This window comes from Buteo buteo, chromosome 17, assembly GCF_964188355.1.
Source record: "Buteo buteo chromosome 17, bButBut1.hap1.1, whole genome shotgun sequence".
Classification (NCBI taxonomy): Eukaryota; Metazoa; Chordata; class Aves; order Accipitriformes; family Accipitridae; genus Buteo; species Buteo buteo.
This window is the reverse complement of record NC_134187.1, coordinates 28,910,157-28,932,820: the sequence shown is the minus strand read 5'-3', so window position 1 is coordinate 28,932,820 and position 22,664 is coordinate 28,910,157. Positions and strand designations below refer to the sequence as shown.

Here is a 22,664-nt window from a genome sequence, read left to right as displayed (position 1 = left end):
CTCCTCTCCGGTGAGAGGTGAAGCTGCCTCAGTTCCCTTCCTTTTCTCTGTGGAGGAGAGGAAATAACGACAGGCTGGCTGCTTTGCTCCTCATCGTGATGGAGAAGCGGTCCCCGCTTTGCAGAAGGGAAGCAGAATGATGGGCGAGACCCGAGCCCCAGAGCATCACCGCCAGCGTGGGGACCCTGTTCACAGCAAACTGTGCAAAGATGGAGAAGGCAGAGGGTCCATTAGCAGCTTTATTTACTTAAAGTGGCTCCTGAGGATAAACAAGGCAGCTCGAGGATCCCAGTCCATCCCAAGGAGGGTCCTCGTGGGCTTATCTCTGCTGCGAGGCAGCGGAGGGGAGCAGGAAGAGGACTTCCAGGAGTTCTTTGTTTAGTCCATTTGTGTAGGGAAAATCGTAACTCAGCCCTAAGATCTTACCCCAGGGCAAACATGTCCCCTTAATTAAAAAAAAAAAAAAAATCCCATAACTATGAGAACGATTTGGGGATGAGCCGCCAGCACGGACCCAGCCGTGGCTGCTGCCACCAGGCTCGGTGCTGCCATCGATGCCGGCTTCGGCTGGGGGTCCAGCCGTGGGGTTTAATCCCCCCGAACGCCCGATTTAGCAACAGCGGCCACAGAAGCAGGGCTGCACTCTGCACGCACAAAGGGAAAAGATTTATCTTGAGAGGCTAAATCCACTTAGAGGAGCTTTAGGGGCCATAAATTGATTGCTCAGGGGACACCGCGACGGCAACAGGAAACAGCTCCATATTTACTGAGGTTTCTGTGTTTTTTCTGCGTCACGAACTGCGCGCTCGCCGAGCAGGCGTATGGGTCTGAAACCGCAATCAAAGCCCACGCTCACAGGGTGGGATTAAAAGGAGGCGGCTGGACCCTTTGCAAAGGGGGGCTCCGACATCGCTGTGCCCGTGGCAGCCCCTATCCACATTGCCAACAACTGCCAGGGTTTCGGGGCAAGATGTGTAATGAAACCCTCATCAAAGGAAGGGAAGATCATGGCTGTCCCTGCAGCTTGTAACGTCCCAGGACCTCTTCCAGCATCCCAGCAAGCTGCATGTCCCATGGCTGCTGCTGCACCAGCACCGGGTGCTGGGAACTGGGAGCACAAAACCAAAGCTGCACCAGGCACAGGGAAGTAAAGGTCAGAATCAAACCTCCTTGTGAAGAACTGCATCCTAACCAAAAGTAGTGGAGCAAAACAGCAAGTAATAAGCAAATCTGACTTTTTCTGCTCCTTTCATCCCTCTGACTCCTGTTGTCTTTCTAACCCTGTTCCTTATTTTCAGCTAATGAGGCATATGCATCTGAGGTGAGAAACAGGGAGAGTTTCTCCCAAAGGATTTGGTTCCACTGTAACTGCTGGGCAGGACTCACCAGGATGGGGCTTCCCTTAGGACCGCTGTAGCACAGGGAACCCCAGGAGGTCAAATGACAACCGTGCATCCCCAGCGCAACCTCAGCATAATCCCACCCTGACCCATTTTCCACTCCTCTGCAGAATATAGAGTATCGTTTAAAAAAAAAAAAAAAAAGACACTAATTTCCCCTGCACCAGTTTTTTCCAGGGGCCAGAAATTCCTCTGCACAAGTGGCCTCATTGCCAGTAAACATCAGCTGAGCATCTCTGGCTCCGTGTGTTAAACAGAGCGGAGCGACGTGAGCAATGGCCACATTTAAGGGTGGGCACGGACGGGGCCAAGCACAGGGATGGGGTCTTGCAGCACGTTCCTCCGTGCAACGCGGGCACAGGTTGTGAGTTAACACTGACCTGAGTCTCAGAGGGGCTTAATTTAAGCGTGTGCTTAAAGTTGTGGAGACTCGAGGCAGAAGAGGAGGACAGGACACCAGAGCATCCCACACAGATGATAGAAAAGCCCCTGGAAAATGCTGCAAAACCCCAGAGCGTCCTGCAAACTTTGTACCCAGCACCTGGTGGGGCACCCTGCCCTCCAGAACGGCAGTCACGGGGGTTTAACTTAAGACATGTATCAAAATTTGGTAATTAAAGGCTAGTTTGCCCCTTGCATTTAACCCAGGCGGTTTCTAAACACTCGCAGTCCACTTCCCTGCACCAAGGCGAAGCCCCAACGGGAGCACAATGGAGTCTTGTTTCTGGTAACCCGAGATGCCTTCGTCCCAGCTCTTTAATTTTAGACTCCAACGCGCTTGCATTCCTCAGCACTACAATGGCAGATATTTATACTCTGGAATGCAGAGCCCAGTGCTAATTTAACAGGGCTGGGTAACCCAGGGCTGCTCTCCAAACCGGGCTCTCACAGAGATAAAATTGGACCGGGCAGAGTTTTATGGGTTTACAAATCTTTGCATTTGTTCGCTGGCCCCCTCGGATCCCCATAAAAGTTAAACGATGCTCCCTGTGAAGGCACTGGTCACCTCGCCGAGCAGATGGACAAGCCAGCTGTGTTGGGTGGGAGAGGGTGGCATGGCCACGGCCGGCCACTGCCCAAAGAAGAGGCTCCTACCTCTAAAAAGGGGTCACAGAGAGAGGTTCAAAACCCTCAGTGGTTCATCTGGACGTAAGTCTATCTTCTGGACACAGGAGAGAGCTGCCCAGGGGTGCAGAGCATGAGGGACTTGCAGAGGCTGTTTTAGCTCCTGACACAGGACCTCTTGCTCGAGCTGATGTGATTGTGGAGGGTCCCAGGTCCACTGCAATGCCAAAAAATCTCTTTTACAACCCTCAGCATGACATGACTCTTCTAATAAGCATTTTCCACTATTGTCCTGGGGAAGGACCTTCTGGCTGGGCCACAGCAGCAGCTCGAGCTGGTTGAAAGGGGTCACCTCCCTTTGGTTCACCAGGGCAGGTGGGATCTCAAGGTGTTCCTCTTGATGACCTATAACATCCAGGGAAATGAGGAAAATGCCCTTGCAGTCTCCTCAACGTGGCTGACGAGGCTGGAGCTGCTACAGGACCCTCACAGCAGCTTCATCTTTGCTTTTCCCTCTGCCATGTCTCAATTCTCCCCATCAGTAAAAGACAAGGATGAAGCTTTCTTTGGGTGCTGGTGCACTGGTGGACACCCCTGCCTGGAGGTCTGTCCCTGAAGAAGGATGCTGTAGGACAGCGACAGCAAACCCCAAGGAAGCATCAATGATCTCCGTTTCAGAGCCACGGAGGCAGGCGCCGTGCGGCGCTACCCACTCGTGCATGGAGGAAGCCACGCGGATGCCTGCAAAGTGGTCCCAACTTCACCGGGTCGGGGGGACGGCAGCTAATTGAGAGAGGAGCAGTATTAGCAGATAAGGGAAGAGGTCAGCGCTGCAAAGCTAAATCCTTGACCTGTTATTTAAAAGGTCAGGCAGAGTTCAATAGACTACTCCAGGTCAATTCACTCAATTAAAATATTAAAAGTTCGAGGCAGGAGCACAGAGATGGAGGTTATTCCCCTCTCCTCCTCACAGGGGGAGAGAGATTAGGAATTATGTCAGGGGGTCCTGGTGGGCAAAAGGACATGCAACAAGAGGCAAGGAGCAGAGATTTATTCCCAAATCAGATGATTGTAAGACAAACTCTCTGGCCATATCCAACACTACAGAATCCAGCATTTATCAGAGCTTGCCCCAGACCCAGGAGCCCAGACCCTGTAGATGACATTAGGGATAAGAGAGGAGAATCCATGAAACTGCGTGTCCTCAGCCTTATGCTGCTGGGAGGCAGCAGCCACCTCCAGCCAACGTGTCCCACCACCAGCCCTCGGGATGGGAAAACTCTGCTCCCATTCCCACCGCCACTCAGCACTGTTGAAGAAACAGAAATCTCATCCTGGCCAGAGTCCTCCTCAGTACCCACTCTGGCTAAAAGAGGGCTGTGATTTGGGCTGGGATGGCAGGGAATTGGTGCGAAAGGTGATGGGGAGGTCGTTCTGCTTCTGAACCGAAGGGCCAACGCTGCCCACGTGGCACTGCTGTGGACGAGCATCGGCTGGAGAGCAGCTGTACTCACCTGTGTCGGTGCCTGGAGGGAGAAGGATTCCCAGGAGCTATGGGTTCATGTTTTGTGCCTCCATGGGTTTTGGGGCTTTTCTGCTGATGGTATCCAGGACACTCGGCCATGGCACAGCAGGAGCACACAGGAGGTGTTCAGGCTCCCGGTGCTGTATGTAACCCACTCACACCCACATCAAAAGTGCTTCTCGCACCCTCCCCGCACCCGCAACCTCCTAGAGCAACTCCAATTAATCTTTGTGATGGGGTAATCAAAAGGAGAGGGGACAGGGGCATACAGATGCATCAGCAATTAATCTAATTCCATTTAATGGAAAGAAGGGAAGGTCAGGTTCTTGGGGCAGAGGCATCACTTGGGAGGACCCCCGGACACCCGTGGTGGCCAAGGCTCAGGGCACGGTGGCTCCTACCTCCGCAGACAGAAATGGAGAATGATTTAGACCCCAGTGCTGCTGTACTCAGAGGAGAGGATTATTCAGACCACGGAAATAGCATCTTTAAAATCACGTCCCCCACGTTCATCCCTATCACAGACAGGTCCCCTTCATTAGGAGCAGGGTCATGAGAACGGAACCCACAAGCTTCCTGCAAAGCTCAAGGACCAAGCAGCAAAACAGGGATGACATCCTCAAGAGCTGGCCTATCTTTCCATAAATATTTGAGGATAAACTGTGATTCTTCTTCCTCCTGCCCCAATATTTGTCCAGCTCCAAGCCTGGCTGGTAGGAACACGTGCTCTTCTCAGCAGCCAAGCTGTGGTCCCAGCAAAGCTGTCAGCTCCATCAGAAAAGCCAGCACCACTGATGACTGAAAATTGGCCAGATCTCATCAGCCAGATGAAAGCAAGCAGCGTCCTGCCTCGGCTGGAGTGATGCCACCCATGGTTTGTGTCCATGAAGTCCCACGTGAGCCATCGTAGAGAAGCAAAGGCTTTGTCCGTAGTGGATAAACAAAGTTTGCTCCTCTCCAAGCGGGCCTTGCGCCAAGCAAGCATGCTTCATAAGAATAAATAAAAGCTTTCAGCAAAATTAGCAACAGAAGGAATAGATAAACACTAAGGAGATATTGACTTCTGTTGAGGTGAACGTCAAGATTTATTGACCTGGGGAGGTAAATATTGACCAAGGCAAAGCTAAGGTCAATAATTAACTCAAGGGATGATAAATCAACGTGCAATGAAACATGAACTCTGGGCGGGCGTTGTTACAGACATTTTGAATGTCTCCATTGAGGAACATCTTGACTTTTCTGCAAGACTTTTGGTTAGGTAGCAGGACTTCAAACACATTGTGGATGTGCCTACTGACCTCCAGAAATCGGGAAAGAAGAACAGTGTTTTGATGAAGAAAGTCCTAAAAATGAAGATTCTACAGCTCTGAGCCTCAAAATTGGTTCAGTTTTGGAAGAAGAAAGCCATGGGTCTAGGGTGGATTTGTATCAGTACCAACGTTGCTTGAATTTAGGACAAAGCACCAATTGTATGACTATTTCCAGGCTTATGAAGGTCCAGATTTGGTCCTTCTTGCTCATGAACCCATTGAGACAAAGCTTTTCTTCTGAGTTGAGGCTGTGGTGGAAGCAGAACGCGGGCTGAGGAGGCGATCGCTGGTCCGACACCCAGGACAGCGGCATTTACCATCCGATGCAGTTTCATACCAGCTCCTCAAACCAAAGGACTCAGAGGGAGGAGAAGCCACAGGTCCGCTCCAAGCCGAAGAAACACCAGCGGGTGTATTTCAGAAGGCAGATGCGGGACCTCAAGCCTCTCTTCTCTCCACAGGGCAGCAAAGGCGAGTGGGGTCAAAAGCCCGTTCATACAAATGTGTGAAGGGGGAGGGAGGAACATGCCGGGGCAGCTCAGCCGGCACAGAGCAGCCGTGCGCCAGCGGCTCCATCGCTTCCTCGCATCCCCAGGATCTCCCATCCATCCAGACGCATTCTGACTCTCCAGCCAGTTTGACTTCTCCTGTCCCCAATGTCTGGGGACACGAGATGAGCTTCTTGGTCTCCCCTGCACAGTAAAAGCCGGGCAACTGCAACAGCTCTCTCCCTTCCCCGCAGCCCTTCCCTGCTGCTATTTTTCATGCTTGGTTGAGTGCAGCACCTGGATCTGCTTTTTCCACAACAAGCCTCTGCAAGCAGCTGCCTCGTAAAAATCTCTTTACTATTATTTTCCCTCCTCAGCTCCGGGCAGTCCTGCCGGTGCCGTAGCTCACCGCAGCCCAGGAGCCGGCACCTCAAGCGGCCGCGGCACCGGACAGGCACGCAGAGCCGTGTCCTTCCCTCTCCCATGTCTCTGCTTGCACAAGCAAGACCAAACCTTGCCGTAACGTGGCTGCGGCACATAATTCCTCGGTCCCCAACATAATTCCTCGGTGAATCCGCGCCAGCGGCAGGGAGGTGCTGCGTCCCTGGCTGGCGGCTCAGCTCCGACACCAAAGGGAAACACTGATGGCAGCGGGGCTGACGCTTGATGGAAAGCAGAGCAAGATCTCTGTTGTCAAGAGCTTTTCTCACTCTGGTTGCAGTGCCCTGCACCCTGGCTGACCTCGATGTATACAAGAATAAATTAGTTAAGATAGAAGAAACACCCTCATTAAGCTCTTCAGCGTGAAACTGAAGCACGGGGGTTGTGCCGGGAGTGGGGACCTCGTGGACCGACACGGGCGGATGGTGGTACCCAGCACATCAACCCCCAGCTGATGATCCAGAGGTGGGGAGATGGAAGAGATCTCCACCAGCAGGTAGAGCATCCTTAATGAAACACTCAGTGCTGCTGAGCTCAACTTCCAGATACTTTTGCAGTGGAAATTGCTAATAAGCTAATTCTGGTGCTGCATCTTTCTCAGCAGAGCCTGGTGACAGTGAAGCTGGGATGAGGGTGAGTTTTCCCAAGCTCAGGAGAGCCTGGGCAGCCCAGCCTGCCCCTGCCCAGCTCCCCACGCGTGCAGCCACGTCCCCAGGGAGCACGGGGACGGGGCTGAGCAATCTGGCAGTAATTAGGCAGGGAAAGTCAAAACCTTGCTGGGTTGCTTCAACCATCAATGTGTCACAACTCAGAAGGGAGGTATTCCAAATGCCAAATTCAGATGTCATCAGCAATAACCTGATATACATACAAGGGGCAAGTGGCCCATCGATGGCACTGGTGTCACCACCCCTGCCCTGGCTGCTCCCCAGTTTCTATCTGAAAAAGGGGCAAAAAGGGGAAATGCAAACAGAGCACTGGGGTACGGGAGGGCAGGCAGCACAGGGACCCCCCACAGACCCAGCACAGCATGGGACAGCCCAGACACTCTCCTCTGACCTGCTCACAGCCATAAAAAGATAATGAAAAGCTAAATTGCCATTGATGACGGCGGGTATCAGGCATTTCACCAGTGCCAGGGTGGCACCCAGGCTCCCCGAACCCATCCCCAAGACACTGCTGTGGATGTCCACGCATGCCCGTGCATGGAGCCAAGCTCGATGGCAAGTTTCCTTTTTCCCTGAAGCTGCCGATGCCGGCGCTCATTGACAACGTTATTAGAAAGGCAAGGGTGAGGAATGGAAGTGGTTTGACCTTGGAGAGACAAGCTTCGCTGTCATCCCTCCCCTTCCCCCCGTGCCGTAACGAGGGGCTTTGCAATCTGTCAGCACTCCTGACGTGTGAGCAGAAAGCACTTTTTATGAAAGTAATTAATTTAAAACCTATTAAATAATTTTAGAAAGATGCTGGTAGACATCTCGAGGTGATTAGCATTGCAGAAGAGCACCGGGAGGCAACCTGGGGTACAAATACCCTCGTGACGTTCAACACAACCCACCCGTGGAGGCTGCAAACCCTAACAGGACAGGGCAGATTGCCCGGTCCATATAGCAGCTATAGTGCCCAGGGTGGGATCAGGTGCCCAAGAAACTCTCGCTTCCCATGTCAAACCCGAAAGCAAGCACAGGGGCTGCTTTCACCTTGTGCAAATCAAGCGGGGGCATTTCGAACCCCCCTTGGGTTCGTCCCCACGGTGCTGGGGCTGGGTGAAGGGGTCTTCCCTCCAGACCGGGGGAGAGCGTGGAGGGTCTGCATTGTTTTTTCCACGTTCATAAATCACTGCTCTTTGTGGCCCTTTCCCCATGCATTGCACAATTCAGGTTAGGTTATAAATAGGATCCTGGGCTCTTTCAGGTTGATAAAGGCCGAGGGGGGTGGAGCAGCAGGGAGGCGTCACGACTACATAACACTTTCATTGCCCTGTCAAAATAAAGAATACCGGCGCTGCCGACCCCTTTTTTTGCAGCATATATCAGCCAAGCTTCTGACACCACATTTCAGGCCAAAATAGGGATTAAAAAAAAAACCCAAAAAACAAAACACAACAACTCCCAATGGGGCAGAGGTGTTGGTTGCCCAGCCCCACAACCAGTAACCCAGTTGCTGCTGGACTTTGCTGGGGAGTTCAGCCTCGTGTCGGTTGTGCCCAGAGCATGGTCCACCCGGGTGCCCTCTGCACATGGTGGGGCATTGGGATGGAGATGCTGGAGCCGCAGGAGCACAACCAGTTCATCCCAGACTTTCATCTCCTGGCAGTGGAAGGGGGCAGAAGCCCCCGGGGAGGATGCAGTGGCAGGAGGGGGATGCTGCAGCTCCGAGGGGACAAGACGGAGCTGCCGTCCCACAGGCAGCCGCAGCACAAGCCCCATCGCTGCAGGAGTGTCCAAGGCTGGAAAGGTTTAAAACGGAGCCCCTTGCCCCATCAAGGTCTCTTAGGGCAAATTTTGCACAGTGAAAACATACAGTGATGCTCACGCCCGACACGCAGAGTTTTGGGGAAGACCCAGACCCACAGTAACTTTGCCTGTATTGAACACTCCTCTGAAATATCACACAGGTCCACCTCAGCTCTGTCACACGAGCATCCTTGTCACAGACTGTTAATGCACCAGCCCACACTCAGCCCTCGTTCCAAAACATCCCAGGATGCGGAGATTTACTCACCCCTCTGCAGACACCCCAGGCCATCTCCTCCTGCCCAGAGGAGCGGGGTTGAGAACCCAGCCATGACCCAGCTCCCCCAGGGAGCCCCCCCTACATCAGACCTGAGCACCCCAAAGCCTCGTGTGCTGCCAGCAGCACCGACAGCAGCAGCACCCGCTGCAGGGGAGAGGGACTGACCCGTGAACATGATGGAGGACGTGCCCCGAGCCCGGGGCGGGGGTGGTTTGTGCTCGTCCTTGGGCGACGATGATAATCAGAGAGATTTATATCGGTGAAAGGGCAGGGGAGAACTACAGGGAGATTAAGAAGGTGTTTGTGAGCAGGTGAGGTGGGTCTCATCCTAACATCTCAGTGAAATAATATCAGCAAAAGGAAGGGAGGTCCTTGCTTCTGGGCTGCTCCTTATGGAAGGACACCGGGTTGCGTTCCCTGCACACCCTTTGGCCGTCGCATCATTTAAGCTACAAAATCAGGGGCTGAGTTAAAAGAAAAAAACAGAGAGATGCCTGAGATCACCCTCAAGGAGCCACTGGCTTCCTGCTTGCCTGCGAGGGGCACTTAAAAGAAACAACATGGGCGAATGGCAATTCTGGAGAGGCCAGGCTGCGAGGAGGAGCCCCGGTCGGGCAGGCAAAGCCCTGAGGGTCCCTGGGGCCACGGTGGTCCTAGGACAGGGTTCAGCTGCCGCCGATGGAGGATCAGCACCCAGGCAGCATCCCATTCCCCTGGGAGCATCGTGCCGGATCCGGGAGAGGTGCCATCCCTGCGGCAGCCGCGTCCCCTCCCAGTCCTGGACCCCCGTTCCCAGATACAATGAGCCCCTTTACGAGGGCAGGGAGGTTATCCCCAACGAACCCCCGGCCGAGCCCAGGGACAAATCTGACACAGATCTGCCTTTAACAGCTCCAGTGATAAAAATGCCAGTTTATTGGAAACACATGGAGTATTTATAGGGGACATCAAAGCGGGAAGGAGGTTTACATAGCAACAGGCCAGATTAAGCAGAAGGCATCTGCTTTTTCAGCAGCCATGGGGCTCTCAGGAGGCACAATAAATTGGCGGCACACTGGCCCTTTCATTCCCTCCTTTGGGGAAAGCAAAGGTTGGCAAAACAAAATATAACCACATGCCCGGCCATGTAAAACATGACAGGAATGGGAGCGTCGGGTTACCGGCTGTGCGGCTGCACCCCGACACACACACAGGGCTTGCAGGGGAAGCAGAAGGGGATAAATAGCCATAGCTATTTGGTATCACAGCTCCAAATGGCACCTCGGCTCCAGTTCGGCTTTGTTTGCCCCCTGCTTCCTCCATCCCCAGGCTGGGGATGGCACCCAGCATCTCCCACTACAGCTTCTCCTGTGCCGTGATGCTAAAGGAGACCCTACCACCGTCGAGCTGCCAGGCGCAGGATTTTCCTCTAAATACAGTTTACGGTGAAGGAAAAACCTTTGCCCTGCCCAAAGTGCACCATAAGGAGCTGTTTCTGGATTTATTTGATCCTTGAGGCTCACGTGGGATGAGAAGCAGCATCCCAGGCAGGGTGATGAGCTTGTTTCTTGCCGGTAAGCAGCATCATCTGCTGCTTACAGGCAGGGCCCCAGCCCAGCTCTCCTGCACAGCGCAGCCAGCTCCTCTCGCAGCTTCATTCCTCAGTTTCCCCACTGCTGAAGCAGGTCCCCCATATGCCTGGTACCTGTAGGGCTGGGATAACTGGGAAGCATTGCATGGGAGACGGTCCGAGGGTTGCATGCTCTGATGCTGCACACTCAGCAGAGGGAAGGGCTGGACGGTGCCAGGTCTAATCCTGCCCGGAGGAGACCGCGCGGCTGTAAAAAGGTACCAGGTGGTCCTGGGTGAATTGTGCTGGGGCAGGTTTTATTTCAGCTCGACAGCCTGAACTCGGCTGGCCGAGGGCTAACCCACCGGTGATGCCGGGTTCCCATGCTGCAGTGCCTTGTGTTAATTAACCTTCCAAACACTCCCATAATATTTTGCCAAATCTAATAAGGCAGAGCTGGCCGAGGAGCTGCGGGAGGGAGAGGCAACGCCTGGGGTCCAGAGGGGTTCCCTGTGACTCCAGCTGCCATTTGCAGTTTTCTGCTGCCCCCCATTACCACCCCTCCCTGCGCCGGGGATGCTGGAGCTTATCGTCATCACTCCTGTCATGAGCTGCCAACCTCAGCCTGCCTGGTGCTGCCCACCCTGCAGGGTCCTCCCTGTCGGCAGGCGCTCCCCTTGCATCATCCCAACCTCAGAAAAACCTGGAAAAAGGGTAAGACCCTTTTTTCCATCCAGGAACCAGCCCACCCAGCCCCTGCCTGCTTCCACCGGAGCAGCAGCATCCCACCCATCTGTGGGTGCTTTGGGGCAGAAACAGAGAAGGAGAGTAAAACCGCATCCTCCTGCTGTAGCCAGGATTCGGCCGGTAGAGACTTACCCCCAGGCATCCTTGGAAAGGGTTAACTCACCCAGTGTGTGCTGGACGCTGGGTGTTCACGGTCCTATGGGGGCCTGGGGAAAGATGATAAATAGCTGGGGACGTCCTCTCCCCTCCGCTAACACCAACGGAGCCCAGCTGGGGAGCAGCATTACCCACCTCCTATCCATCATTTTCAGCCAGCCTTGTCACATCTTGTAAATCACCAAACCTGGCTCCATCCCTGGTCCTGCCCGTGCGTCCCTTCCCCGGACTCGGGGCATCCCACCCTTCCTGACCACGCAGTGACGCTCTGGGCGGATGCGGCTCCCATCACCATGCTCTCCTGTTTCTATTTATTGCCTGCGTGATCAGATAACTTGACATTTATTTACATAGCCAGGGACCCAGCTCCTCTTCTAGCTCTCTGCGCTCAGCTGCCCCAGGGCAGTTATTAGGTTTCCTCAGGCCCCTCTTTCTCCCTGGGCTCCAAAAGCAGGATACCCCAGTGTGGCTGGGTTAAGCACCTTGAAGGTAGGGGAATTTCTGAGTTTTTTTCTTGGCCCCAGGAGCTGCTTTTCCCCCAGCTGAGGATGGTGTGGAGCTGCTGGAAAATGCCTTTCTGGGGAGGGACCCGACGTGAGGAAGAGGATGGGTGTGCAAGCATGGCTGCGCATACTTGTGCTGCTAGGAGATATCCAGACAGCTGCTCAAGAAACAGTGTTTTATAAATATGGGGAAATACCTGCAAATGACACAGCCATTTTCCCTGCCACAAGCATTAAAAAAAATCAATTACTGCGTTCATGGTCACCACCAGCCCATGGGACCTTCACTGCTGTGCTTGGGCTCATTTCCAGGCTTTTCTTTGCAGCCCTGATGGCCAGGCTTTTCCTCAGACCTCCCTAACCTAACGGGTCTTCCAAGATCACGATTTCGAGAGTTATCCTGAATATCAGACAAATACTGGCCATCTCCACTCCTGCACAGAGACGCCTGTGACGGTGTTGCATCGCCCTTACGGAAGCCCTGGACCTCGCTCCTGGTTAAGAGCCATTTTCAGGGAGATGTGGAAAGGCTGAGGGATACGGCGACGACCAAGAAGATGGACTGGAAATAAACCCAGACGGAGGCAGGGACACTGGCTGGGGACAGGGACACGGGACACTGGATGTGGTGGCCTTTACCTGCCAGGCAATTCCTTATTGTCCCAGCTCCCACTGCCTTGTAAAGGGCCTGATGGATAATGCTCATCATGAAGGCGAGAGAGTGATGCCGTCACCTCGCCTTCCTCCGTGTGCCGCGATCCATCTTCTTTATAGCAAGTATCCGGAGCCAGCACCATCTGCGGCACCAGAAATACAATTACCGGGGAGGGAGGGGAGCCCCTCTCCTTCCAAATTTCATAGAGGCCTCGCAAAGCAACCCTGAATTACTCCTCGCACACCAGGGACTTCATGCAGCACCGTTTCTCTTTAGGTATAATTACAGCCAGGGAATTAGCAAGTCTGATTTTCTCCCCCCTCTTCTGTGCTGTCCCCGGTGCTCCCCCCCTCCAAAAAAAAAAAAAAAAAAAAAAAAAAGGAGAAATTGAAATTGATCTCCAGCTCCGGCGCTGGCCAGCTGTAATTTAATCAGAAAAGCCTCTCTCTTGGCATTTATTTATTTTTTTTAACCCCAAGGTCCTAAATTAAAAAGGACAGTGGCAGGGTGGGAATCGGAGTGGCCGAAGCCTCAGCTGTGGTTTCGGGGAGCCGCAGCGGTTGCCGCAGCATCTCACCAACCCCTGAGTGTGGAGACTCGCACGGGCTTTGCTGACCGGTGACTGGCAGCACCGAGGAGCCGTGCCTGGCTGAACGTGGGACTGGTTTGATAACCTGGTACCCAGGGCCCAATCCTGCTCCCTGCAGACACCCTCCATCCAGCAGGTCTCCTCTGGTTTGGGCTCAGGGCTGTTAGTCGTGTTGGCCTCAAACTGGACTTTCAAAAACAAAGGCAAATTGCAGAACTGTAATGCAAAAGCCTCCTAAAAACCCTTTGACCTGATGCTGCTGTTACTGGAGCAGATATGAGAAAAAAATTGCTTATAACGAAGGCACCCAAGTCCTTAATTGCCTTTTCAGGCAGCAAAGTCGGGCTGTGCCAGGGCTGGATCCCCCTCTGCCTGCACTGGGTTTCTGAAACTCTGTGTGAAATAAGGGAGCAAAATCCAGATTTCCATTTTATTTTGAATTTTTTTCCTGCCAAAGATAACTTTTCCTTTCAACACCCGTTAGCCTGCATGCCATAGCGCTGCCGGCTCGCTTTGGACCAGGAGGTAACATCCGTGCCAGAGAGCCTGCCCGCAGCCTCAGATAAGGCGGTTTATGGTCTTAACGTGCATTCGAGGTAAATCCTGGTGAAATCCCCCGCTTTCAAGCACGTGCTGGAGCAGGCAGGCGTGCTGCTTCCTCGCTCAACATGTGTCACCTCCGGGGATGTCCTGGCATGGTACCAGGAAAGTGTAAGACAAGGGGTTACTGTCCCTGCTGCCCTGAACCCTGCAGGCAGCAGCTCCCCAAGGTGGTCGGCCAAGTGTGACCGATGCACAGACTGCTTTGTCCTCGCTGGTGGCAGGGGGTGACATTCCTCAGCACGGCAGGACCCATCATGGGAGGCAATCCCCCGTCGGCAGCGTTTTGGGTAAGGAAAAGGGACTCAGGCAGCAGTGAAGGCTGATGGTTTGGTCTCTGGCCACGCAGCTGATGGGAAAGGCAGAGGATGGGATTTTGCACCATGGTAGAGAAACCCTGGGATCACACTTCATGTGCAAACCCTGCTGCTGCCCCCGCCAAGCCTCAGCAAACTCCTGCTTGCACCAGGTTTTGCTGCCTGTCCAGGAACTGCAGCGGTAACAGCCCCTGCCGGCACGACGGCTCTGGCACAGCCGCAGCGATGTAAATCATGGCTTGACCCCAGGTTTGCACCGGCTGCCGGCCCTCTGCGAAGGGTTGGCTTTGTCATCTCTTACGGTGACACCCGCCACTGATTTACAACCGGGTTGGGAGCAGGGCTGTGACACACCAGACACCTCCTCGCCCTCCGGCAGACGGCTGCGCCAGCACCCAGCCCTTTCCCTGCCACTCCGCTTCTTCCCAGGGCATCACCCAAGCGCGGAGGCAGCGGGGCTGGATGCGGCCATGCAGCAAAGCGCGTTACCATGTCCCCGCAGCCCTCTCTTGCGCATGGGGCAGGAGCTGCACTCGGCCATGACCCGTCCCTGACCGCAGCGAGGAGAGCCAGGGTTAGGAGAGCCCATCCCCGGGTTTAAATCAACGCCCTCCACTTCCCTTCCATGCTGAGTTATTGCGCCCTGGTTTTGTGATGGAGATGACCAGGCAGTGAGGGATGAGTGACCTGGGCCAGACCACCGGGCTTGGTGCTCCCAGCCAGACCCTGGGCAAGGGGTGAAAGATCAGGGCTGTCCTCCAGCCCCTTCCTGGCCCCCCCACCTGCGTGGATGCTCCTGAGCGTCAGCTGTGATTTAGTGTGTGCGGGTTCACCGGGAGAGCGGGCGATGCTCCGCTGCCGGAGGAGCCGCTCTCAGCAGCGCATCCCCGCAGCGAAGCGGCCGGCTCTGGTGCTCTGGGCAGGGCTGTCCTTCTCCCTGCGACCGTTTCCACGTGTCAGCTGGGTTATTTATCTCCTAGCTGTGCTTCCCTCCCTCCCTCTGTCCAGGATGTCCTTAAGGAAGAGGTTCCCAGGTAGTGAGGCCCAGGTATGTACAATGAAGCCTGAGAGGATGCCATCACATCTGGAAGGATGCTGTGACATCTGGGAGGATGCCATGATCCCTGGAAGGATGCTGTGACATCTGGGAGGATGCCAAGATGGCTGGGAGGATGCCATCACATCTGGAAGGATGCTCTGACATCTGGGAGGATGCTGTGACATCTGGGAGGATGCCATGATCCCTGGGAGGATGCCATCACATCTGGAAGGATGCTCTGACATCTGGGAGGATGCCACGACGCCTGGGAGGATGCCAGGACATCTACGTACAAACTTCTTTAAATAGATAAATAAATAAATAAATAAATAGAAGACCTATACCCAGCCTACCCGCTGCCCTCTCAGAAGTCATATGTGTCTTTCCAACCCGGTGGGAGGACAAGGGTGTGCTGGAGGCAGCCGAACAGATCTGTCACCCCTGCCCGGAGCTGCCCGGCCGCCCCAACCCCGTCCTTCCCGACCGGAGCCACCGGGACCGGCGGGACGCAGCCTCCTACCGCAGCCTCCGGCATCCCCTTGTGGCGGTCGGAGGTTTTGCAAATCCACACAACACCCCCCTCTCCAGCACAAGCGATGTCCTCCGGTACCGATCAGCCTGTCCCCCTCCGTGGCCCGGCCACCCCAACGGGACTGCACCGGGGGAAACCTTCATCCCCGCCGAAGGCACCGGCGATGGGGGGAGAATTGGGCGAGCTGAGACCACGGCACCCCCAGACCTCGTCCTTACGCAACCGGCTCAGAGCCTCCCGCTTGCGCCAGGCGGCAGATTACGGCACGGAACTCCCCGGATAACTCCCTAAGCCCTAAATCTGCTCCAGGTTCTCTCCCGAGATAAGGCGGCGTGGGAGGGTGGCTGTGGGGCAAGGAGGTGTCGCACCGGGGTGACACCGCGCTGGCCGCACCATCCCGCTGATGAAGCTCAGCCCCGAAGCGATGGGCGAGGGTTGGGGTTTGGTGCTGCAATAGGGGATCCGGAACCACAGAGGTTCCCCCATGGAGTGTGGGGGCTTTCCCAGGCGGAGGAGCCCGGAGGGGGCTGGTAGCCCAGCTACACGCGGTGTCGAAGGGCTCGGAGCAGGTCCTGGCCCCTGGCAGGGATGGACACGGCCGGGGTGACACCGGGGTTTGGGAGGACACTGCAAGTGCAGAGCCCAGCTCCGGCTCCGCAGTGTTGAGCTTCAGGATCCTCACGGTCAGCAGCAGGATCCTGACTTTCAGCATCAGGATCCTCAGCTCGCGCTTCCCAGCAGGATGCACCCAGCACAGAGGAAACAGCTGGGATCCTTCATCTGCTCCGTATTTTCATGTTCAAGGATGGAAGCAAAGTGACCTTTGGGACTCCGCCTTAATGGCTGCTTTAAATGGAGAACGTGGCCTCCCACGATCTGCTTTGGGACCAAACTCACGCCTTTTTGCCATGAAAATAGCTGATCTGGAGACTAAAAGTGCCCTTTCCCAGATCTCACAGGCCAGCTGGCCCCTGTACCTCAGAAAACATGTAAAAATCAATGAACCACAAAAAAAAAAAAAACTTTAAAGATGAAGATAAGAGAGCAGTTATGTTTCACATGGAATTCAGGAAACCAGTTTTTGCAGCTCCTCCACTAAGGCTGCCCTGTGCTCTCCAGCGCCCTGAAGGCTTTGGCATCTCGATGCCCAGAGGAGAAGAGGGGCTGGAGGCTCCAAGGCACCTCTCAGGGGGTGATTGCTGAGTTTATTTAATGCACCTGCACAGTTACAGGTATCTGTGCCCTTGGCCAAAGCAGCAGTTCCCCAGATTTATCTGAGCAGCAAATTCACTTGCATATAAAGGGAGCTGGAAGGGGTTTGGGGGGTTTTAGCTGAGCTGATGGGGGCTGCTCAGGCAGCAGCATCTTACCAAGGTGAGACAGGTATAAAAATACAGCCCAGGACTCCCAGCAGCTCCTCAGCTAAAGATGTTAAATCCTGCCCAAGCAGCCCTGATCCTGCTCAGGATGGATGGAGCCATTTTAAGCAACAGTTTAAATTAAGATATCTTGGCTAGCTGAGCACACGTCAACGTGCGGGTTGTCACAGCTTTGGTGCCCAAAGGCCACCTCAGACCCAGAGCAGAAACCTCTTTCTCACTGCAAAGGGTAGGGTTGATTTTCCACTGTCTCTCACAAAGTTTTCCGTCCTGGTTGGAGCCGTGATGCTGCCCAGCTGAACAGGGACCCACGGTGAAGGTCTGAGCAGCCCCAGGTAAGATCCGACTACAGTGAGAAGGGCATCCCTCATCCCCAGAGCCTGCTTTGGGATATCTGAGAGGGGTGGGAGAGTTTAATGGAATTGCAAAGGCTTTCTTCCTTTCACAGCACCAATCAATTAATAATTGGCTTCTACTTAGAAGTAAACCAGTTTAATTTCTGCTGCCAGGCTGCAGCCAGTCCGTCCCTGCCCCAGAGCTCCTGTACCAGGGCTGCGGGTTGCCCTGTGTCGTGCGGTTTAAGGGGCTCCTCGGGGAGCCGAGAGCTGCTCCGGCCTCTGCTATCCTGCTGCTTGGTCACAGGGAGCTGGATTTAACCCTTCTCTCTGTACACTGCTCTGGTCCTGCTGCTAGGAAAGGTCTTTGCAGCTGCTTTGATGTGCACCAGTTAAGTGGGGAGGGCACCGTGGGAAGGGCTCAGACCCTGGCTGTGTCGTAAGGGGAGGGATGGAGATGGGGTCTTCTTGCTGGCACTTGGCACAACAGCCCGGCTGCTTTCAGTGCCCCGATCAGCATCGCTACCACCCCAGAGGCATTCCCAATCCCCCCACCCACCTGGTTTCAACACCTAGACCATGGGACATTTATCGGCCTTTCAAACTCCCAAGATGTCCCCCCGTTTTCCCTGCTGGAGATGGTGCTGTGGGGACCTGCTCCCCACCTGGGGTTTTGCAGCATCCAAGCCCCCAGTGCAAGCATTTGCATGGGACAGAGGATGGAAACTGGACCCACAGGCTGTGCTGGCGGCTGGGAGCCGGCCGAGGCTTCCCAGTGGGATGAGCGATGCCGGAGCGCACATGGTTCCCACACCCACTCTGTGTCTGCACAGGGGGGAGTGAACGGTCCGGAGTGTCCCCTCGTCCCCCCGGGAGAGGCTCCTGGCCCCAGACAGGGCTCGGGGCCAAGCTGGGCTCGCTCCCCCCAGCCGGGCCGGATGACAGATGCCTGTGGTGGAGGAGAACATGCTGCAGCCCCCACTTCCAGCCTGGATGCCTCCGACCCGGAGCTGTATTATGAGGAGGAGGAGGAGGAGAAGGAGGAGTCAGAACCCTCAGACACCAGCAGCATCTTCTCCGACGACTCCGTCTACCCTTGCTACGAGCTCTCCCCGGGGGCTGGTGGTGCCGGGGACCTCAGCCTCTACCAGTGCTGCGCCAGGAACGATGCCAAGCTGGTGCAGGAGAGGCTGGAGCACGGGGTGACCCGGAGTGAGGCCACAGAACTGGATGTCAACGGGAGGGTGAGTGGCTGCGTGGGCACCCTGCAGAGCAGAAAGAGGATTTCTTGGGAATAGGCAAATCCTGAAGGATGGTGGTTGCTAAAGCAGGTGGGGCAGGACGAAGAGTCCCGGGTGGGATGGCTTTGACATGGGATGGGTCTCCTGGTATTGATCCAATCCTTGGAGTAGAACCTTGTCTGTTGTCCCATCCTGAGTCTGTCTGGTTTGGGGTGGAGGGACCATGGGGCAGCACCACAGTGGGGAGGATGGTGCAGTACCAGCCCCGGTGCTGAGTGCTGCCCCCTCTCCAGAACGGTCTGATGGTCGCCTGCTACAAGGGCTTCATCGATATCGTGCCCCTGCTGCAGAAGTGCCCCTACATAAACGTCAACCAGCAGGACAAGGACGGGAACACGGCCCTCATGATGGCAGCCCAGGCAGGTAGGCACCGCGCTCGGCCTCGGCAGAGGGCAGCCCCCACGAGACCCCTTGAGAAGTGATGTGACCCCCTGTGCTTCCCCTCCAAAAACCTTAAAATGAGCCGTCAGGAAAGCCGAGGGTTCCAAGGGATGTGACCCTCCCCATCTAAGTTTATGGTTCATCTTAGCACCGTTTTAAAACTGGGTAGAAGATGCAAAAATGGAGATTCCTACAGCAATGTTGTCTCGCAACACTTCCCACCCGAGCAGTGGTGTCAAGCTGAGCCGGAGCTGCCCCACGTGCTCCAGAAAAGCCCTGCGAGCCGCAGTGATTTACCTGCACACAAGATCCGAGCTGGCAAATGCCGTGTATATGAACCAAATCTCCAGTCACGATGGTTCGCCTTGTTACAGCAGAAGAGCCCAGCTCCCTCCACCTTTGTTAACCACAGGCGAAAGGAGAGGGTCTCAAAGTGGGGATCACCCTTTATTCCCACTTTATCCTTGCTGGAATTGATGAGGGGGTTTGCATTTTTGGACCCTTTCCTGCATTCTCTGCTGAAGCAGCTGGTGCACCAGCGCTGCTCCCTGCACAGCCAAACCCAAAACAAAATAAATCCGAACCCTGTCGGTCCTGATCCCTCCGAGTTTCTGCATCTTTGTCCTCACACAATGCAGTTCCTAAATACTCTTTCTCCAACAGGCACCAGCAGTTATCACTCCTTAACTGTCGAAACTCTAACGCAGCTTCTCTCTGGCTGTTAAGGACACATCACCATCGTCAACTACCTCCTCAACTACTACCCCGCACTCGAGGTGGACAAGCGAGACCCTCGGGGCCTGACGGCGCTGATGAAGGCTGCGGTGCAGGGGCGGCATGACTGCGTGGCCGCTCTGCTCCTGGCCGGTGAGCATCTCCCCAGGGATTTTCGGGGATTTTGGGGGAAGGAGTGGCATTGCTGCTCGCCCTGCGCTTGCTCCCTGCTCTCTGGGGTGGGACAGGGTGGGACACTGCGGTGATGCTCTCTGCATCCCGGTGTCTCCAGGAGCAGACCTGCAAGCAGTGGATCCCATCAAGGGGAAGACGGCCAGGGAGTGGGCAGCCTTCACTGGCCGCTTCGAGACGACCGTGCGGATCCGGAGTCTCCTGCAGCGCCCGCGGGCAGAGCAGTTCGGCAGCCAGTACCGGCCCGAGTGGCCGGCCCTGGCCGAGTTGGTGGCCAGGGCACTGAGCCCCAAATCCAGGGGTAAGAGGCTGTCGGAGAAGATCCAATCCATGTTCACCTTCAGCTTCCCCCACGACCCCAAGGAGGATGGCGTGATGGACCACATGGTGAGGATGACCACTTCCCTTGCCAGCCCTTTCGTGGCCACTGCTTGCCAAACTGTCTGCCCCGACAGCCCCCCTGAGGTAGGCAAGCGCAGGTTGTCCGTGCCGGAGATCCTCGGGCAGCACATGCCGGATCCAGATGCTGAGCCAGAATCCACTTCATGCCCCAGCACCAGCGCATCCTCTTGCAATGGCCAAGCCATGTCAGAGATCCGGCTCCTGCCACCACGCCAGCCGGCCGGTGGGCTCCTGAGATTCCTGCCCCTGTGGCTGCGGCGTGGGAACAGCATCTTCCCTGGAGAGCCTGTCCCAAAAATCAAAGTGAGCAAAGACTCCTGCCCGCCTGCCAGCTCGAGGGAGCGGAGGCAGCGAGGGAAGGACAAGAACCTGCTGCAGCCACCCAAGTGGAAGTACAAGGAGCTGAAGGAGGAGAAGAAAGCAGCCAAGGAGGCAAAGAACGAGGAGAAAAAGAAGAAAGGGGGGAAGAGATGCTAAGTGAGAGGTGTCAAGGTGGGGGCAAGGTCCCAGCCATCCGCTTGGACCCGCTTGCTTTTTTGGCATGAGGGTGGTTTCCTTCCCCAGCGGAATGGTGGTGCCTGAGGGAGGAGGATGCCGTGGACGTACCCAGCTGAGATGCCCCAGCCTTTGTGGTCCTGGGTCCCCAGCCCCTTGTCATCTCCCACCTCAAGGGTGGACACCCCGGCCTGGCTCTGGTCGTGCCGGGTTCTGACGTGCTGAGACCCAGCCCTGGGCCGGGCTCTGGGTCTTCCAGGGAGCAGGTCTGTGGCGGAAGCGGCTCTTTTCTTTTTTCCTTTTTATCTCCCTTTTTTTTTTTTTTTTTTGCCTCTTTGATCTTTCTGAAATCTTGATATTGCAGCACGTGGTGGAACATGGTTGTGCAAATTAAAATGGAAGTGGTTGCCATGTTAACAGGATTGGTTTAATGAATAAAGCTCAGGTTGTTTGTCGGGCCGGCAGGAATGCTTCCGCCTTGCTACCAGCATCCCCTGTCCACCCCGTCACCCCCTCAGTGACATTAACTTCCCCACTCCTGTGTATTCCCGGGTTGCAGATGGACAAACCAAGGCTCAGCGTGGGGAAGCATCTCCATGCTGCAGGAGGGTTAACAGGAGCTCTGGGTGCCAGGCAGGGGCTGCAAACCAAACCTGGGGTTCCCATGGGCTCCATCCCCAGCTGCAGCTTTTGTGCTCCAAAGTTACCCCAGGACAGGACCCAGTGATCCCTGTTCCCAAGCAAACCACCCTCTGGGAGCTCCAGCCTGCACCCACATGGAGCCCTGGGGCCCCTCATCCGCACCCATGCAGCCCCCCGGACCCGCTCCCATAGGGAGCTGTGCAGCTGCTTTTTTGTTGGGTGCTGGTGCACGCTGGAGGTGCTGCAGGGCAGCGAGCTTGTGCTCCCGATATTTCAAGCTCCTCTTAGCTCCGGCTCCCTCCTGGCACGTAGGAAGGTAAAACCGGGGTGCTGCCTGCCCTGAGCAGCCGTGTTGGCTCCTGCAGCACCCAAGCACCCAGGGTTTGCCCCCCAGGGAAAGCGACTGGCAGCGAGAGCTGCTCGAAGCACCAGTTATCCGGGTAATAACTAACTCTTGGCCAGGCACGCAGCCCAGGACGGAGCCCCCTCCCTTCGCCACCCCCTTCTTTAGAGGGACAAAAGCCCCAACTCCCCGCTTTTAGGCTGCAGCTCTGCCTTTCGGTGGGCACCAGGAGGTTTGGGGCGAGTCACAAGCAGGCAGGAAAGGATGCTCGTCGGGAAGGAGCTGCAACCTCCCCGTCTGTTCCCCTCCAGCCCTTGGCTCGCATCAGGCTCCCCGGCACGTGGCTGCCCTCCTTCGCCAGCTCCCGGCGGCGGCTCGCAGATGAGCCGGGGGCGGACGGCACATGGAGCAGCCATCGCACGCACCACGCCAGCCTGGCTCCTGCCGTGCAGGGGGAAGGGAGAGCCAGGCTCCCGCTGGCCCCTCATCCCCCTCTGCCACGGCAGGGACGGCTCGGTGAAACCCCGAGGGGCGGCTGGATGTGTCCCACCACGGTCCAGGGGTGCCCCGCACCCTCCTGTGGGATAAAGTCACCGTGCGCGGTGATGAGCGTCCAAACGATGACGGAAAGTCTCGCTTTGGCTTCGAGAGGGTGGTGGGAGGTTGCACCACGGCAGGCAGGGCCGGTGAGGGATCGCGAGTCGCGGTGCTGCCGGCGTGCCGGCGCTCAGCCCAGCACCGAGGCGGGCGCCCATCCCCGCTGATTCACCCCGTCTGCCCCAGCCGGGGGCTGGCACCGGCGCGAGTGCGGAGCAGGGCAGGGATCGC

General features: G+C 55.9%; 1 protein-coding gene and 1 long non-coding RNA gene across 2 annotated transcripts; one reads left to right on the top strand and one right to left on the bottom strand.

Annotated features, from left to right (window-relative positions):
* Positions 1 to 9,865: 9,865 nt before the first annotated feature.
* Positions 9,866 to 11,650, bottom strand: LOC142041250 (uncharacterized). The gene is made up of 3 exons (XR_012653387.1): positions 11,553 to 11,650; positions 11,394 to 11,467; positions 9,866 to 10,782 (listed from the first exon to the last, which is right to left on the bottom strand). It is a non-coding gene; the product is annotated as an uncharacterized LOC142041250 (long non-coding RNA).
* Positions 11,651 to 18,304: 6,654 nt separating this feature from the next.
* Positions 18,305 to 20,833, top strand: ANKRD33 (ankyrin repeat domain 33). Its single transcript, XM_075049915.1, has 4 exons — positions 18,305 to 18,610; positions 18,901 to 19,030; positions 19,775 to 19,915; positions 20,055 to 20,833. Exons 1-4 carry the CDS (start codon positions 18,305 to 18,307, stop codon positions 20,831 to 20,833), a joined length of 1,356 nt encoding a protein of 451 aa, XP_074906016.1.
* Positions 20,834 to 22,664: the final 1,831 nt, after the last annotated feature.

What these genes read in the sequence shown, in the direction of transcription:
- ANKRD33 (XM_075049915.1), top strand. Translation starts at nt 18,305, where the DNA reads ATGACAGATGCCTGTGGTGGAGGAGAACATGCTGCAGCCCCCACTTCC. An exon ending in AACTGGATGTCAACGGGAGG is followed by an intron (nt 18,611 to 18,900) that starts GTGAGTGGCTGC and finishes CCCCCTCTCCAG; the next exon opens with AACGGTCTGATGGTCGCCTG. An exon ending in CATGATGGCAGCCCAGGCAG is followed by an intron (nt 19,031 to 19,774) that starts GTAGGCACCGCG and finishes CTGGCTGTTAAG; the next exon opens with GACACATCACCATCGTCAAC.